Source organism: Euphorbia lathyris, chromosome 10, assembly GCF_963576675.1.
Source record: "Euphorbia lathyris chromosome 10, ddEupLath1.1, whole genome shotgun sequence".
Lineage (NCBI taxonomy): Eukaryota > Viridiplantae > Streptophyta > Magnoliopsida > Malpighiales > Euphorbiaceae > Euphorbia > Euphorbia lathyris.
This window is the reverse complement of record NC_088919.1, coordinates 68,740,044-68,759,418: the sequence shown is the minus strand read 5'-3', so window position 1 is coordinate 68,759,418 and position 19,375 is coordinate 68,740,044. Positions and strand designations below refer to the sequence as shown.

Here is a 19,375-nt window from a genome sequence, read left to right as displayed (position 1 = left end):
AAATGATAACATTGTTTGACTACAGAAAATGTAAAAAAATAAAAAATACAAAAAAAAAAGTTAATCAACCAAAAATGTAATCCAGCAAAGATATAATCCAGCAAAGATATAAACTACATGCCAAAAAGAGGCTAATATGTCAGAATCTTGATAATTACATTTTGGTTAGAAATGGCAATCCCAACTTAGCTATGAACATTTCCCAACTTTGCCCTAAAAAAATATTATTTTATTATACTCCTACCTTCTTCATTCTATTATATAAACAACAGCAACCAAAGCTAGGTTTTACTACACAGAAAAAATTAATGAGAATAAGGGAGAACATAGCAAGCATGACCAGAGAGAAGGTGAAGATAGCGTGGATAGCTAATGACACAGCAAGAAAAGCTAGTCTGAAGAAGAGAAGAACTGGGCTGTGCAAGAAAGTGCAGGAGCTAACCACACTTTGTGGTATTAACGCATTTGTGATTATTTACAGCCCAGATGAGGCTGAGCCGATGATTTGGCCGTCCCGGTCGGAGGTGGTGGAGATGATGGCCGAGTTCCAAAGCATCCCTGAATTGAAGAGGTTCAAAAAAATGATGAACCTAGACAGCTACCTGAGGGAGAGGATTTCAAAAATTGAGCAGCAGAAAATGAAGGAATCCAAGAAGAAGAGAGAAGGTGAATTGTCTTTACTCATGAATAAGCTGAAAGTCCATGATTTTGATTATAATTGTTTGGAACCGACTGAAAAACGGTATTTAGCTTTGTTAATTGGGGAAAGAAGGGATGATATTAAGAAGAGGATTGGTTACATTGAACAAACTCATCCTCTTGTTCCGGTGGTGCAGCCAGGGGCTGAGGTGGCTCCAGGGCCGCCCCGGCTTCCGCGTCCTAGGTTTGAAGAGAGGGTTCAACAAGAAGCTGGTGTATTTAGGGCTAATCCTATTGGTTCTATGATGCGGGATCAGTGGTTTTTGGATATGGTGAGGAAAAGTGATAATGTTGCTGGAGGAAGTGGTTCTGGTTCTGGTGCTCCTCCACCTCTTCCGCCACAGGGATATCAGATTGGAGGTGATGTGGGAGCTCTTGGTCTTTGTCTTGGACTTTCTTCAACTGAAGGTAATCCTTATTTTGATCTTTCAATTACAACTCCGCCTAATCCGAACCCTTCTGCAATTGGGGCTATTGGGGGAGATTTTGGAGGTAGTTCTTCCAATTCCAATGCAAATTTTTTAGGATTTGACCCAATTCAGCCTCCTGCCACCGTTTCCTCCGGTGCAAAGTTATTTGGATATTTGGTTGGGCTTCCATGGCCACCAAATACGTCTCCATGAATCACTATATTAGGGGTTATCTGGATTTTTCTCATATCATGTTGTTATTGTTTGGTTATTTATTGTTTTTGTCTTCAAAATTTATCTATCTAGAACTTTTGAACTATAAATAAATTGGTTCAGCCTTCTATTTCAGTTCTATATCAAATGATGAATAACTTATTATTAGAAACCATTTGTATGGGTATCTAGCTCAAATGATTTTGATTTTCTGGAAAAGACTTGTGATTCTGCTTCTATATTTTTGTCCTCTTTTTTAATAATTATCCAAAATTAAGTTTCCACCTGTTGTGTTGTTCCCAATTCTATGGACACTCTCTTAATTACATAATTTTGTGTTGATAAGCTAGTTGGGTATAATTATACCCAACTAGCTTAGCACTTTGTGTTGTTGATAAGATCTTTGTGCTGATAACCACTAAATATGAATTATCTCTAACCTTAATTTTATGTTGATAAGCTTTTTGTGTTGAATATTGAATAGTAAACATGTTCAATCTTTTTGTATTGATTTTAACAATGTATAATGGACACTCTCTTAATTACTTAATTACATAATTTTGTGTTGATAAGCTTTTTGAAGTTAAAAGTTTGTGTGTTGTAATTCGAGTGATGTTCTTTGCTGTGTAGTTATTGACAATATAGTTGATAAGTTCCTTAAGATTTTCCATTCTTAGTTCGAGTGATGTTTAATATAATGATTTACCAGAATAACCAAGGGTTTGGTGAACTTTTGGAACCAAATTGAAAGTTATGTGGCCTTCAGCCGTGCAGTACTGGAAAAAGTAATGGTGCCATCTTAGAGGACCTTCTTAATGAAACAATGAAAACTATGAAGCTTGTTGTTGTTGCCTACTTTCATCAAGCATTAAGTAGTAGATGTACTTAGTTAAAACGTGTTTAAAGTATATGTACTTAGTTAATCGTTTCAAATCACTTTATGAAATGCAAAAGAGTCTGTGTGGAAATGAAAATTCCTGAGAAATTAGTTAAGATAAACAATTAGAAAGATCCAACTACAGTTTAAATAATTAGAAGCATTTAGCAGGGAATGAGCTGAGAACTACAGTTTGTTTGTTCCTTCAAAAGGCTTGAATTGGAATGGGTAAAGAAATTGCAAGAAGAAAACTCATTTAAAGGAATGGGAGCAAATTTGGCAAATGAAATTGATTCTTGTTTTGAAGGCTTATCAAACAAAAGAACTGAAGCTCCAATAAAATTTCAACAAGTTGTACTTAAATGAAATTGATTCTTGTTTTGAAGGCTTTAAATTATTTATAGATTTTGTGTGGGTGAGCAATGATGAATTAGGTAATTTGGAGGTCCAATTTGATTGACTTAAGTTGGAAAATACTGCCAATGTTATATGCAATTGATAATCCCAAGTCTTTCTAAATTATTGTTTGGAAAGTCCTTGCAGATGAAAAGCAAAATAGTAGCTCTAAAAGGGAAAAATTGTAAGGAAAAGGCATAGATATATGCTTCTTCAACTATAAAACATGAAATTGAAATTTGTTTTCCTATAACTTTGGCATAAATATGTATGGCATAAAGTTTATTCGACCTTAAACTATAGTCTTTCAATCAATTAGGTCTCCAAACCCAGTTCATGATTTTCATTCTTTCTCATTTCTTCATATCTTTGATTTGTTTTAGGGTAAGGTGCAAAAATACCCCTAACATTTACAGTCGGGAGCAATTTATCCCTAGCGTCTAAAATTGTGCAACGTTACCCCTAATGTGGGCAGGAAAGAGCAATTTTACCCCTATTGGTGGCAAGTTTGGTCAATTTCAGACACGGTAAATTACACCCATGGCCACTGAGCTTTATCCATTTTCACATTATGGTCACTCACCTTCATTTCTTTCCGGTATAGCCACTGAACTTTACACTTTTTAATACCAGTGGACACTTAACTCCTCAAAACGACCATTGTCGGCTAAAATTAAAAAATACAAGCGTTAATGATATTCTAAAGAACTTTAATTCTTGAAAATTTTCGTTTTGAGGTCATTTTGGTGTTGTTTGGTTAGGAGAGAGAAAATGAATTTTTAGAGAGAGAAAGCTTCAAAAATTGTGATTTTCGAAAATAAAAAGTAGTTTCATGGTAAATGTCGTTCTGAACAACTTTAATTCTTGAATATTTTCATTTTGAGGTCGTTAATGATCGTTAACATGTCATTTTGAGAAGTTAGTTAAAATTGAGTGGCCACCAGTGTTAAAAAGTGTAAAGTTAAGTAGCCATACCGGGAAGAAATGAAGTTCAGTGGCCATAATGTGAAAATGAGTAAATTTCAGTCCCCATGGGTGTGATTTACCCATTTCAGACACAATATAAAATACGGATATTTTGTGTCTTATTCTGTACCAATTGTATCTTTGTTGGTTTTAAAACAAAAGATTTCATATTTTTTTTTGTGATTTAATAATAGAATTAGACATTAATATTTTTTAATTCGGCAAAATATTTAAAGTATGTTTGCTTATGTTTGTGGCACTAAAAAATTTCAACTAATTAACGTGTTACAAAAGCTCAAAACGATCCTCGATGATATTGGTGCATCGAGGGGCATAGACAGGAGGAGCTTGGGGCCCGGGCCCCTCCGGCCAGCGGAACCACTTTGTTTTCGGGTAGTTTCGGCCACCTTATCTCAATTTTTTTTTTATCGGGGTCTTGAATTAGCCCCCCAAGATGGCCCATTAAGTATTATGATTGTCTAAAATTCAAAATTTTAATATTTTGAACCTATTAGGTACTCCTAAATCTAAATTTCTAATTTTTTTTGGCCTGTTATGCATCTTTAAATCTAATTTTCTAATTTTTTTTTGCCTGTTAGTCACTCCTTAAACCCAAATTATTAATTTTTTTTGGCCTATAGGCCCTCTCAAATCAAAACTTTATATTTTTTTAATCTGTTCTATTCGGCCCTCGCTAAATCCACATTTTTTTACATGTTAGGAATCTTAAACAAAATCTAGTTTAATTTTGGGAAATTGTACATTAATACTTAAAAGTTGGTTCTTGACTACTCAAATTATAACACGCATATATAAAAAAAAATGAACAAGTTTGATTTAAAAAAAAAATATTGTTTGCTAACACACGTGTAAAATCACCCTTCATTATAAAATACGGATATTTTATGCCTTATTCTGTACCAATTGTATCTTTGTTGGTTTTAAAACAAAAGATTTCATATTTTTTTGTGATTTAATAATAGAATTAAACATTAATATTTTTTAATTCGGCAAAATATTTAAAGTATGTTTGCTTATGTTTCTGGCACTAAAAATTTTCAACTAATTAACGTGTTACAAAAGCTCAAAACGATCCTCCATGATATTGGTGCATCCAGGGGGCATAGACAGGAGGAGCCTGGGGCCCGGGCCCCTCCGGCCACCGGAACCACTTTGTTTCCGGGTAGTTTCGGCCACCTTATCTCAATTTGTTTTATTGGGGTCTTGAATTAGCCCCCCAAGATGGCCCATTAAGTGTTATGATTGTCTAAAATTCAAAATTTTAATATTTTGGACCTATTACGTACTCCTAAATCTAAATTTCTAATTTTTTTGGCATGTTATGCATCTTTAAATCTAATTTTCTAATTTTTTTTGGCCTGTTAGTCACTCCTTAAATCCAAATTATTAAATTTTTTTTGGCCTATAGGCCCTCTCAAATCAAAATTTTTTATTTTTTTAATCTGTTCTATTCGACCCTCGCTAAATCCAAATTTTTTTACATGTTAGCAATCTTAAACAAAATCTAGCTTAATTTTGGGAAATTGTACATTAATACTTAAAAGTTGGTTCTTGACTACTCAAATTATAACACGCATATATAAAAAAAATGAACAAGTTTGATTTAAAAAAAAATATTTATTTGCTAACACGTGTGTAAAATCACCCTTCCCCCTGTTAAAGTAATAAACATAATTTTATATAAATAATAATAAAAAAAAAAGGTTATGAAATTCACATATGGATGTGTTTGAAATTCAAACACCAATTAATATGTTGGTCCTACTATGTTAATTTTTTTGTGTGGGTTATATGCATAGTCAATAAGGGCATTGTTGGAAGCCTTTGATTCATACATTTGTATGGATTATAATGAAGTCAAATTTGTGTGGAAAAAGTAGGTTTTGTATTGTTGGCAATTTTATTCTGTAAATTAGAACTATATGTATTATGAAATGTAGTGTGCCAAAATTATCAATAAAAAAGTAGAAATGGTATCAGAGCCATATTTTCTAACAAAATGGTATCAGAGCCATATTACGAGAGTCAGTCTTCCGCCAAACAGACCCTATAAAAAATATCAGATGGTCTCAAACTTCCTTATCAATACCCTCAGCTCACCAAAACCAATTATTCAAATTGGTGTATTCGAATGAAGGCATTACTCGGATGTCAAGATGTCTAGGATATTGTTGAGAAAGGCTACGTAGTCCCAGGCAACGAGGCAGCGTTGACACAGGCAGAAAAAGATACTCTGCAGAAAAATCGCAAAAGCGATCAAAAGGCGCTTACTCTCATCCATCAAGGTTTGGATAAATTAATGTTCGAGAAAGTAGCCGAAGCTACGACCGCCAAACAAGCGTGAGAAATCCTACGAGTTTCTCTTCAAGGGGAGGAAAAAGTTAAAAAAGTTCGTTTGCAGATGCTGAGAGGAGAATTTGAGATGATGAGGATGAAAGAGACGGAGACCATTAGTGATTACTCATCCCGAGTAAAATCTGTCGTAAATCAGATGCGGCAGTATGGAGAAAAAGTTGAAGAGTCCAGAATTGTTGAAAAAAATATGCGATCACTACTACCAAAGTTTGATTATGTAGTGGTGGCTATGGAGGAGTCCAGGGACATCAGCGAAATGTCCGTTGATGAAGTTGTAGGGTCACTACAAGCACGAGAGGAGCGATTTGAGAAACGAAGAGAAGATATGTTCGTGGAGCTCTATGAATTCGTTCGCGGTAATGTTGTATTTGGAGATTCCTCCAAGGTTCCTATTATAGGCAAAGGAACAATTCTTATTCGGCTCAAAAATGGCGCTCACCAGTTTATTGATAATGTTTATTATGTTCCCAACATGAAAAGAAATATTTTGAGTTTGGGACAATTACTGGAGAAAAATTATGAAGTTCACATGGTTAACCGGAAACTACTCCTATTGAATGAGAAAAAGGAGCTGATTGCACGAGTACCCATGGCGAGAAACAGAATGTTCACAATTAACATTCAGACAGACGTGGCCAAATGTTTGAAAGCTTGTGTGCAAAGTCCCCCCTGGCTTTGGCATTTACGGTACGGACATCTCAATTTTGGAGGACTGAAGCAGTTGGGACAGAAGCAGATGGTAAAAGGATTGCCTCATATTGACCAGCCTCATCAACTGTGTCAAGGATGTCTTGTTGGAAAACAATTCAGAACCAGTTTTCCAAAGGAGTCCATGTCAAGAGCAAAGGCGCCACTTGAGCTAGTTCACACAGACGTGTGTGGACCGATCACTCCACAGTCCCTGGGAAAAAATAAATATTTTCTACTTTTCATTGATGATTATAGCAGAAAAACTTGGGTGTACTTTTTGAAGGAAAAAACAGAAGTATTTGAGACATTTAAAAAATTCAAAGTCCAAGTGGAGAAAGAAAGTGGTCATTTTATTAAGGCACTCAGATCAGATAGAGGCGGTGAATACATGTCCATCTCTTTCAAGCAATTTTGTGAAGATCATGGAATCCGTCATTTCCTTTCAGTCTCGAGATCACCTCAACAAAATGGCGTAGTAGAAAGAAAGAACAGAACTGTGCTCAACATGGTGAGGAGCATGTTAAAAAGCAAAAATTTACCAAAGGAGTTATGGTCCGAAGCAGTAGACTGTGCTGTCTACCTGTTGAACAGATCGCCAACTATCAGTGTTTGGGATCAAACTCCACAAGAAGCATGGAGCAGAATAAAACCCAATATTTCTCATTTGCGTGTTTTTGGCAGTGTTGCTCATGTCCATATACCGGATGAAGAACGCAAGAAGCTAGATGATAAAAGCAAGAAATATTTGTTTGTGGGCTATTTTGAACATTCCAAAAGGTACAAAATGTTCGATCCGCAGACTCAGAAAATTATCATCAGTAGAGATGTCACCATTGATGAAGAAGCAGTTTGGGATTGGACCGGTGAAAAAGAAAACGGCTACAGTTTTATCCTTTCAAATGGAGAGTATCAGACTGGTAATTTCTGTAGCTGCTCAACACGGGTGGAGAATCCATCAAATGGACGTGAAATCCGCATTTCTCAACAGATATCTGGAAGAGGAAATTTATATCCAGCAACCACCTGGGTATGTTGTGAAAGGTCAAGAAAATAAAGTGCTAAAATTGAAAAAGGCACTTTATGGTCTTAAGCAAGCACCACGAGCCTGGAACAGTCGCATTGATAAATATTTTCAAGAAAATGATTTTGTCAAATGCCCACATGAATATGCCCTGTATGCAAAGGTGAAAAATGAAGATATGTTACTTGTTTGTTTGTATGTGGATGATCTCATTTTTACAGGGAACAATCCTAAGATGTTTGAAGAGTTTAAAAAGACCATGGCTCGTGAGTTCGAGATGACTGACATTGGTCTAATGTCATATTATCTTGGCGTTGAAGTGAAGCAGAATGTCGACGGAATTTTTATTTCTCAAAGTGGTTTTGCGAAAGAGATCTTGAACAAGTTCAAGATGGAAAATTGTAATTCTGTCAGCACGCCAGTCGAATGTGGAATTAAGTTGAAAAAAGATGAAGGTGGAGACAGAGTCAACCCGATATTATTCCGTAGCTTGGTCGGAAGTCTCAGATATTTGACGTGCACGAGACCGGATTTTCTTTATGCAGTCGGCTTAGTAAGTCGATACATGGAAGCCCCAACGGTGTCACATTGGAATGCAGCAAAAAGAATTCTCCGTTACATGAAAGGTACAACTAATTTGGGATTACTTTATTCAAAAACTGACGATTTCAAATTAGTTGGATACTGTGATAGTGATTGGACCGAAAAAGTACAACTGGTTTTGTATTTTTTCTGGGTGATACTGCATTTACGTGGAGTTCGAAGAAGCAGGCAATTGTGACGTTGTCAACCTGTGAAGCTGAATATGTTGCTGCAACTTCATGTGTGTGTCATGCAATTTGGCTCCGAAAATTGCTAGAAGAATTTCAGATGACTCAAAATGATCCGACGGAGATTTTTATCGATAATAAATCTGCACTAGCATTAGCTAAAAATTCAGTGTTTCATGACCGGAGTAAACACATTGATACGAGGTATCATTTTATTCGGGAAGGTATTGAGCAAAAGGAGGTGACACTGAAGTACGTGAAGACGCAAGATCAAATTGCAGATATTTTCACGAAGCCGCTGAAGTATGACGTGTTCAGTCATTTGAGAGCTTAACTGGGAGTCACGAAAAATTAAGTTTAAGGGGGCATGTTAAAGTAATAAACATAATTTTATATAAATAATAATAAAAAAAAGGTTATGAAATTCACATATGGATGTGTTTGAAATTCAAACACCAATTAATATGTTGGTCCTACTATGTTGATTTTTTTGTGTGGGTTATATGCATAGTCAATAAGGGCATTGTTGGAAGCCTTTGATTCATACATTTGTATGGATTATAATCAAGTCAAATTTGTGTGGAAAAAGTAGGGTTTGTATTGTTGGCAATTTTATTCTGTAAATTAGAACTATATGTATTATGAAATGTAGTGTGCCAAAATTATCAATAAAAAAGTAGAAAAGCTTTTGTGCCATTTTTTCTTTTATCCTCTTCAAAATAATAAATCAAGTCCTTGCCAAATATCAATTCTAGTCCTTTTATTTTCTAACACCCCAACCGAGTAATCACTACAAAAAATAACACTTTCAGGGACGGAAAAATTCGTCCCCAAAAACATAAAATTTTGTCCCCTATATTTTCAGGGACAATTTTTTCGTCCCCATTTTTCGTCCTTGTTTCCTCCGTCCTTGATTCTATAGGGGATGAAAAGAATGATGTCGTCCCCATTTAGAGGGACGATTGTCGTCCCCGCTCTTAAGGACGACTGTCGTCCCAATTGATAGGGACGACTGTCGTCCTCGTTCCTAGGGACGACATTTCATCCCTATTCTTAGGGACGACATTTCATCCCCGTTTATAAGGACGACTATCGTCCCTATTCTTAGGGACGACATTTCATCCCCGTTCCTAAGGACGACTATCGTCCACATTCCTAAGGACGGTATGTCGTCTCCATATAATACTGATAAAAATTTCATCCCTACAATAAGATACAACAATCATCCCCAAAAAATAATATGATAATTATTAAGCAAAACAAATAAATTATCCATTTTAAACTAGCAATTTACTAGTTCATTTTCAACAACACACCAAACACTCATATATAGACATAAAAAAAATCACAAGGTTAAGCTGATTATGAACACAATAATTTATTATTTAACGGTAATATTCAAGAGAAAATGATTAAAAAACGGAATAGTACATATCCATTGAGCTTGTTCTTTCCAAACAACATTATAGTACAAATATGCCCTACAATAATTTCTATGATCAATAAAACAATATTCAAACGCCTCTTGAGCATTAAAGAGTTTCATTCTGCTCACCTCTTTGTTAATCTACAATGATTAAAATAGTGTAAGGTGTTCCATCTGCAAAAGAAGTCCATAAATATATCATTATATTTTCACAACGTAACAATATAAAGAAAGTATAGTATCTTTATCATACAAATACATTTCTGCTCTGTCTGATCATACAGATATTATAATGTTATAACATTAACACTTGTTCACCAATAATCTACAATTGACTATTCATTAACTATTTAAATTCATAAAAGTAAATCCATCAATTTATGGGGACTTCCCTAAATCAATTTTCTTATAAGTAAAAAACATAAATTATAGAAGTATAAAGCCACGAGCCAATTTTAGCTTAGTATTAGCAGGGATAAGGTTTTCCATAACTTAAACCCAATTATCACCCTAGAATACTACATATCACTCTAAAATTCAAGCTATAAATATTCTAATTCTAGCATCAAGACAATGTATAATTTAGCTTAATATATAGCACCAAGTATGAGAGAACATATCATCTTACTTTATTGTATAAGACATAAATTAAACATGTTCAAAGCCTTCAGCATCATGAGTGTACGAAGTTCTCCCAAACGAGCATACATCATATATTGGGACTAGCAACAACTGTCCAACATGGCCTGTTTAACTACGTAACAACACAAATATTACACAAGGCACAAGCGATAGAAGAATAACTATGGCATGTGCAATAACGAATTTAGCAGCACCAAATAATGATCGACTTTAAAGCATAACCCATTAAAGTCCTATTTAGTTATTTTAATAAAATGAAAGCTTACGATCAAAACATTTATTGGAAATAATTAAAATGAAGATATTCTTTCTTAGAGACTGAAACATAAGGAAAAGTAAATTCTTACAGCTTCATCCTCTGCATCATAATCTTCAAGACCAGCTTCTCGCAGATTCTGAGCATTTTCTTCCTCATCGTCATCACGATCCATCTGATTTTTATGCTCCCTGTAACTTTCATTGCCATCTTCATCTTCTACTTCTTTATGATCACCCATCATGTTTATTTCGGCTTCTTCCATCTCATAGTGTGACTTTGAGCTCTTATCCTTATTTCCGTTCTTTCCATTTTCTCATCCTCTTATCAATGTGACCACCCTCATCATCTTCTATCTTCGACCTGTCTTCCACTTAGAACTGGCTATACTGCTCTTCCATTGCTCCCGAAAGCAATACCAAAATTAGGCAAATGAGAAACTGATCTTAACTATGTGCTTATTTCAGATAAAGTATCTTATTAAGACCTTGGAAGTACCTTTGAACATTCAACAGATACTCTAATTTCATGTGAAGGTGCAGGCATATGAAACAGAGCAAGTTTTTAACTACACATGCTCAAAGTTCTCTTCTAGTTGTTGCACCTTTTTAGTTCATCCTCTTGCTTTCTCCTCTCTAATTTTTCTGCAATTAAAATGTTGATGTTATCAGCAACTAATGTAAAACAACGCTGACCAATACAAATGGTTTCAAAGAAAGTTAATAGTTGCGGAGCTGGAATTTCCTCTGTTCTTTAAAATCCATGGCTGTGAAAAAAAAAATAAGAATTGCGAAAAGGTAAAATCCTTTTTTTAAAGAAAAAATCCAAAAATTTAAAAACAAACTTGGTCTATCAATTGTTTAAGGTATATTAAGCTCGTGAAGAGTGCTGAAACCACAATTGAAGCAGAAGAAAGTTTGATAAGAAGCTCAATCAGACCCTGCCAACATAATGGAAACACAGAACTTGAGAGACAATTAAAAATGTGCTAATATAATGTCAAACTTGATTTGTACAGATGATGGACATTGTATATTGGTTGGGATATATTTTAATTAGTCCATGCTTAAGAAGTTAATTCAGCATCTAGTCGCAGCTTTGAACACCCGAAAACATTATGTGTCATGGTGTGTAAGTGTAAAGCATACAACTTTTGGAATTTGGCATACAAAAATAAGGCAGAAAACAATATGCTTTAAATTCTAGAATTTGCTATTAGAACTTCTCATGCTATAAGAAACAAATGCATCAGACTTGACACAAATGGCTTGAATCTTTAATTAACATGAAAATTTTCATGAAAATCATCCTTAACCTACATTATCATGGAGTTTTCTAAGGTTACCAGAGTTTGCTTCATTGAACATATAGAGCAATAATTTTAAAGCACTATTTGTTCCTTCTTAGCTTCTTAGTTATACAAAAATAATAGTTGGGCTTTTGTGGAATGAAATCTGAAGATTCAACTATGCTTTATGGAATGAAAAGAAATTTTACCATCCCTGTAGTATCCATATCAGGCCTCACCAGACTACTAACTTTTGAAACAGAGCTTGATAAAACTGGAGAATTAACACTGGAGAATTGGACCCATTTGGCAGCAATTCCTGACAATACTCTCTTTTCAAATACCCATAACATATAAAATTCACAAATAAAAATACATTGCATTGGGGGTAAGGGTCAACAGAACAGTGAAATTGCAAATAAAACAAACAGGAAGAGTCTAATTAAATTTTACCGAAAACAAATTGACCTAATTTTAAGACTCGAAACTAGATAGATATATACAGTTATAGAGAATGAGAATGAGAGAGTAGATATACCAATGGTGAAGGAGAAAGGGCATGAGCGAGACAATCAATGAGAGTCGTGGAGGAACAATGGTGAACGACGAGGAGAGGATAACGACATGCGATCTTCAACCGATTGAGAGACGATTAGAACATTAAGGTAGAAACTTCAGCAACAACAAATAAAAAGTGGAGGATTTCAAATCCATTTACGAAGAGAAGAGCTGAGGGTTGAGGGTTTGGAAAATTTTCAAATCAATTTGGCAAATTGGAAAGAGAAGGGCTGAGCGTTTCACGGAGAGAAAAGCACAAAAGTGAGAAATGAAAAATAAACAAAGAGAGTTTGTTTGTCCCTTATTTTATTATTGAAAATTAATTTATTTTATATAAATACTCATCAATATAAATTTGTCCCCTATTCTAATGTTTAAGAGTATTAGGCACTATATGAATATTTGTCCCTATTACTAATTTAACAATCATACTTAAGGACAATCGAATTTAATTGTCCCTAACTATTTGTACCCAAAACTCTCTTTTTTTTTTTTTTGTAGTGAATCCTCTATTCACCGGTGGATGCATTAGGGTATCCTTACCCGCCTCATCTTCGATTCACCGGTGGATGCATTAGGGTATCCTTACCCGCCTCATCTTCTACTCCCTCTGTTGTTGCAAAATCTTAGTGATGACTATCTTAACACCCTTCAGTCCTTAATTATCCTTAATAAATTTTGACTATTATGAAATTTATAATCCGGTAGTATCTATTGATACCATGCTTCAAGGGTCTCGACACCTGCCAAATATGACCACCAAACGCTCAGAAAACACAAATACTCATAAGACTGGGTGTAACCAATTAAAATAGAGTTCGTTGCATTTGATGTGGAGATGTCAATCACTGGGCTGATAAATTCCCTCAAAGCCACTCAAATGGCTGAAACATAAATCAGCCTAGCAATGTTGTATCCGGCCCTCACACATACATGACTTGGCAACAATATGACCCAACTCGGGCATCTCTTAACCATGGTACCCGAATACAAGGGCCAACACTCAGTAGCGAATACAAGATTACTCGGTTGGGGGAGTCGATTTTACACATGCGTTGCCGAAAAAAAAATTCTTGCTAAATCGAACTTGCTCAATTTTGTTTTTTTTTTTTTTTGTAATATATACGTGTTATAATTTGAGTTATCAAGAACCAACTTTTAAGTATTAATGTACAATTTCTCAAAATTAAACTAAATTTTGTTTAAGATTCCTACATGCAAAAAAAAAAATTGGATTTAGGGATGATCGAACAGGTAAAAAAAATTAAGAAATTTGATTTGAGAGAGCCTACCAGACTAAAAAAAATTGTAATTTGGATTTAAGGAGTGCCTAACAGGCTAAAAAAATTAGAAATTTGGATTTAGGGAGTAACTAATATGCTCAAAATATTAAAATTTTGAATTTTGAACAAGTCTAACACTTAATGGGCCATCTTGGAGAGCTAATACAACACCCGGATAAAAAAAAAAATTTGAGACAGAGGGGTCGAAACCATCCGAGATCAAGGTGGTTCCAGCGGACGGAGAGGCCGGACCCCAAGCCCCCTGGCTATGCCCCTGCCAGCACCACAAGATTGGGGATCCAGTACATCTTTAGGAACACATTCCATGTCAGGTTTGCAATTCTCGAACTCTGGTCAATCTAAAATTCTTAATTGAAATATTCGAAATATGGTTTAAGTTCCAAAACTCACCAACCCATTATTGTTTCTAAAAACATTTAGTAAAGATAACTCAAGGTGTTTTAGTTTTGTCCTAATCCTTTTCTTCTCAAGGATCATGTTACCAAGGTGATCATATTGCCCGTACTGAGTATGGATGGGTTGTACGTGTTAGTAGCAACTTTGAAGCAAGCTCTCACTAGTGAAAAAGTTTCATTTGAAGGTGTCATAATCGTTTTGGGAATTATAAGTACCAAGCCCAGTGGGGAATAGAGAATTACTCAGTTGGAGGGGAGTTTTACACGTACATTTGCAAAAAAAAAGAAAAAAAAAAATCTAAATCAAACTTGCTCATTTTTTGATATATGCGTGTTATAATTTGAATGGGGAAGAACTAATTTTTAAGTATTGATGTACAATTTCTCAATATTAAGCTATATTTTATTTAATAGTCCTGACATGTAAAAAAAATTTGTATTTAGGGAGGGTTGAACAAGTAAAAAAATAAAAAAAAATGATTTCAGAAGGCCTACAAGGGAAAATAAATTAAAAATTTGGATTTACAGAGGTCTATCAAGCTAAAAAAATAGAAATTTGGATTTAGATAGGCGTAACAGAAAAAAAAATAGAAATTTGGATTTATAAAATCCTAAGAGACCCAAAAAAAAAATTAGAAATTTGGACTTTTGGAGTACTTAATGAGCCCAAAATATTGAAATTTTGAATTTTGGACAAAACTAACATTTAATGGACCATTTTGGGGGGCTAATACATCACTCTGATACAAAAAAAAATATTGAGACAGAGAGCCGAAACTACACAAGATCAAGGTGGTTCCAGCAACCCGAGAGGCCTGGCCCCCTGTCTACGCCCCTACCAGCACCACATGATTGGGACATCTTTAAGAACATATCCATATCATGTTTACAAATCTCTAACTCTGGTCAATCTAAAATTCTTAATTTAAATATTCAAGATATGGTTTTAGTTCCAAAACTCACTAGCTCATTATTATTTGTACAAAAATTTAAAAACGATAACTCATGCTTTTTTAGTTTTGTCCTAATCCTTTTCTTCTCAAGGATCAGGTTACCAAGGTAATCCTATTACCCGATGGATGGATTGTATGTGTTAGTAGCCACTTTGAAGCAAGCTCTCACTAGTGAAAAAGTTTCATTTGAAGGTGTCATAATCGTCTTGGGAATTATGAGTACCACACCCAGTGGCGAATAGAGGATTATGCAGTTGGGAGGGTGATTTTACACGTACATTCGCAACAAAAAAAAAAAAAAAAAAAATTCTAAATCGAACTTGCTCTTTTTTTTTTGTATATATGCGTGTTATAATTTGAATGGTGAAGAACTAATTTTTAAGTATTGATGTACAATTTCTCAAAATTAAGCTAAATTTTGTTTAATAGTCCTAACATGTAAAAAAAATGGATTTAGGGAGGGTTGAACAGGTAAAAAAAATTAAAAAAAAATTGATTTCAGAAGGCCTACCAGGGAAAATAAATTCAAAATTTGGATTTAGAGAGGTCTAACAAGCAAAAAAAAAAATAGAAATTTGGATTTAGATAGGCGTAACAAAAAAAATAGAAATTTGTATTTATAAAAGCCTAAGAGGCCCAAAAAAATTAGAAATTTGGATTTTTGGAGTACTTAATGAGCCCAAAATATTAAAATTTTGAATTTTGGAAAAAACTGTCACTTAATGGACAATTTTGTGGGCTAACTCAACACCCCGATACAAAAAAAATTAAGAGCCGAAACTACCCAAAATCAAGGTGGTTCCAGCAGCCGGAGAGGCCTGGCCTCATGTCTACGCCCCTGCTAGCACCACATGATTAGGACATCTTTAAGAACACATTCCATATCATGTTTGCAAATCTCTAACTCTGGTCAATCTAAAATTCTCAATTTAAATATTCGAGATATGGTTTTAGTTCCAAAACTCACCAACTCATTATTATTTGTACAAAAATTTAAAAACGATAACTCGTGCTTTTTTAGTTTAGTCCTAATCCTTTTCTTCCTAAGTATCAGGTTACCAAGGTAATCCTATTGCCCGAACTGAGTATGGATGGATTGTATGTGTTGTAGCCACTTTGAAGCAAGCTCTCACTAGTGAAAAAGTTTCATTTGAAGGTGTCATAATCGTCTTGGAAATTATCAGTACCACACCCAGTGGTGAATAGAGGATTACTCTGTGGGGAGGGCGATTTGCACGTACATTCGCAAAAAAAAAAAAAATTAATTCTAAATCGACTCATTTTTTTTTTGTATATATATGTGTTATAATTTGAATGGTGAAGAACTAATTTTTAAGTATGGGTGTACAATTTCTCAAAATTAAGCTAGATTTCGTTTAATAGTCCTAACATATAAAAAAAATTGGATTTAGGGAGGGTTGAACAGGTAAAAAAAATTAAAAAAAAATTGATTTCAGAAGGCCTACCAGGGAAAATAAAATTATATATTTGGATTTAGAGAGGTCTAACATGATAAAAAAATTAAGGGGTGTTTTGTTTGGGGATTTCAGAAAATGTAAGGGAAATGAGGGCTTTCATTCCCTCTGTGGGTGTTTATTTTGTTAATTTAATTATTCTCTTTGCCCTTTTTTAGTTTTGCGTTTACCCCTAACTCCTCTATCTCATTCCCCTAAACCCCCTAAGGGTTTCCATTCCCTTTCCCCTCTCACTCACTAATTTGAACATCTACTCTCCTTGATAAAATTTTATTTTAGTCTCTATTTTGTTTTTAATTTTTATTTTGCTCCATATATTTATTCATTTTTACTTTTTTAATACTTGGATTAATTTCACTTTTGATCCTTATACTTATATATTATTTATTTATTTATTCTCAAAAAACATTTTTGACTAATTTTTACTGTTTGATTTTTATTTTGATCCTTATATTTATTTATTTATATTTTTTTTATCCCTAGACTAATCTCACTTTTGATACTTATACTTATTTGTTTTTACTTTTTTATTCTATAAATAATTTTGACAAATATTTGTCTTTTATCATATTATTCGGTTTTGGTATTTATTTTTAATTATTTTCTTTTTAAAATATAACATTGATGCATTTTCTTTGATTTATTTTATTTCAGTTTCATCAATTTTATCGACTTTTGATTTTAATGGTTGAATAAATTGATTTTCATTCTACATGTGATAAATTTATTAATATAGACACATGTATATATAGAAATTATTATTAAAAATACAACTCTAGTTTATTACCTCATATGAACCAAACAGTCACAAAGGGAATGAGTATATCAATCCCTTTGTGGAACTGAAACAAACAGAGAAGGGAATTCAAGATCATTCCATTCATTTCTCCTTGTTGCCCTTTCTTGATTCCATTCCGTTACCCCTGTGCGAACCAAATGCCCCCTTAGAAATTTGGATTTAGATAAGCCTAACAGACAAAAAAAAATAGAATTTTGGATTTAGAGAGGCCTAACAGGCCCAAAAAAATTAGAAATTTGGATTTAAGGAGTACTTAATGGCCCCAAAATATTGAAATTTTGAATTTTTTTGACAAGCCAATGGACCATTTTGCAGTCCTAATTCAACACCCTTGTAAAAAAAATTGAGACAGAAAAACCGAAACTACCGAGGGTCAAGGTCGTTCTGGCGGCCCGAGGCCCGGCCCCAGGCTCCCTCTAGATAGGACATCTTCATCATATCCTCTAGCCAACTTTTCGAGATTACCTTTATATTTTTATTTCTTGCACTACTACTTTTGCTTTTCAGAATTTACATTCGGATGTTTGGGGCCTTCCCTATTTAATCTCGCTTGGGTTAATGCTATTTTATTAATTACATTGATGAGTTCATTTGTTTTAGTCGGACTTATTGTCTCAAAGATAAAAGTGATGTTGCTTCCATTTTTATGAACTTCTATTACATAATAACAAATCAATATAATGGCAATGTCAAAAAAAATTACTCAAATTTTAGTGGAGAATTTCAAATCTCCAACCTTTCCTTATATGCAAAGGTATTTTACATAAGATTGCTTATCCTCACTCTCACGAGCAAAATGTCATTTTCAGAAGTGAATTACTATATCCAGCCTCAAATTCTCATCTCTAGCCCCGTGAAAGGACGAAAATACCCTTTAACCAAATTTAAAAATTCTCAAACCCTCTCAAACTCTCTAAACTATCTTGGATCAAATCCGAACTAATTTATCAACAAACACATGGATCGGAAGAAGGACGGCAAAGGAAAAGGACTAGTATTACGAAATTCTGTTTGATTTTGTTGATTTTTAGACGTTTTGTTTATTCCAATTTGGATTTTTGGGGATTCAGATTCGTTACGTGGGGCGTGAGGCTATCACGCCTCCACCTCTGGTGCGGCGTATGAATATCACACCGCACCATAGGTGGAGGCGTGATAGCATCACGCCCCACCACAGGAGACGGCGTGATATTCATACGACGTCTCCTGTGGTAGGGTGTGATAGCCTCACGCCCTCACCTATGCAATGGCGTGATGGCCTCACGTCCGTGTGGGTAAAATTCAATTTTTTTTTAATTTAATTTAGTTTTTATTAATTCAATTTTGCCTTCCCGACACGCGGGCGTGTGGCTATCACGCCCCACCGTGCGGTCGGGCGTGTGGTTGTCACGCCCGACCACACGGTGAGGCGACCACACGGTGAGGCGTGATAGCCACACCCCCGCATGACAGAAAGGTAAAAACAATAGTCTTTTCCCACCCAAAACCCATGAAAGGGTATTTTCGTCCTTTCACGGGGCTAGATGTGGGAATTTGAGGCTGGATATAACAACACCCTTTTCAGAAAGGAAAATTAGATATATTATTAACAAATAGCTTACCATCTTGGGTCATTTGTAGCTTCCTTTACAATATTGGAATTTTGATGTCTTTCACAGTGTTCGCCTATTTAACATTCTTCGTTAACTCTCCCTTTTCTAAATTCTTCAACGAAGAACTCGATTATAAAAGCTTACGTGTTTTTAGATGTGGCATTTATCTATGTTCGTTCGTGTATAATTCTCAAAAATTTACTTTTCGATCTAAATTGTCTATTTATGCTGTTCCATCGTCCGACCATTCGGGAGATATTTGCTTGTGT

At 34.6% G+C, this 19,375-nt stretch overlaps 1 protein-coding gene and 1 long non-coding RNA gene across 4 annotated transcripts; one reads left to right on the top strand and one right to left on the bottom strand.

Annotated features, from left to right (window-relative positions):
* The first annotated feature begins 209 nt into the window (after positions 1-209).
* On the top strand, positions 210-1,561 carry LOC136209590 (MADS-box transcription factor PHERES 1-like). The gene has a single exon (XM_066001109.1). The coding sequence runs from the start codon at positions 309-311 to the stop codon at positions 1,320-1,322; it is 1,014 nt and encodes a 337-aa protein (XP_065857181.1). The 5' UTR covers positions 210-308; the 3' UTR covers positions 1,323-1,561.
* Positions 1,562-9,835: 8,274 nt separating this feature from the next.
* On the bottom strand, positions 9,836-11,614 carry LOC136209464 (uncharacterized). Of its 3 annotated transcripts, XR_010677541.1 has the most exons (4): positions 11,241-11,614; positions 10,834-11,131; positions 10,473-10,598; positions 9,836-10,018 (listed from the first exon to the last, which is right to left on the bottom strand). It is a non-coding gene; the product is annotated as an uncharacterized lncRNA (long non-coding RNA). The 3 variants fall into 3 exon arrangements; XR_010677542.1 differs by lacking the exon at positions 10,473-10,598 and having other exon boundaries at positions 10,834-11,136; XR_010677540.1 differs by lacking the exon at positions 10,473-10,598.
* Between the last annotated feature and the right edge of the window lie 7,761 nt (positions 11,615-19,375).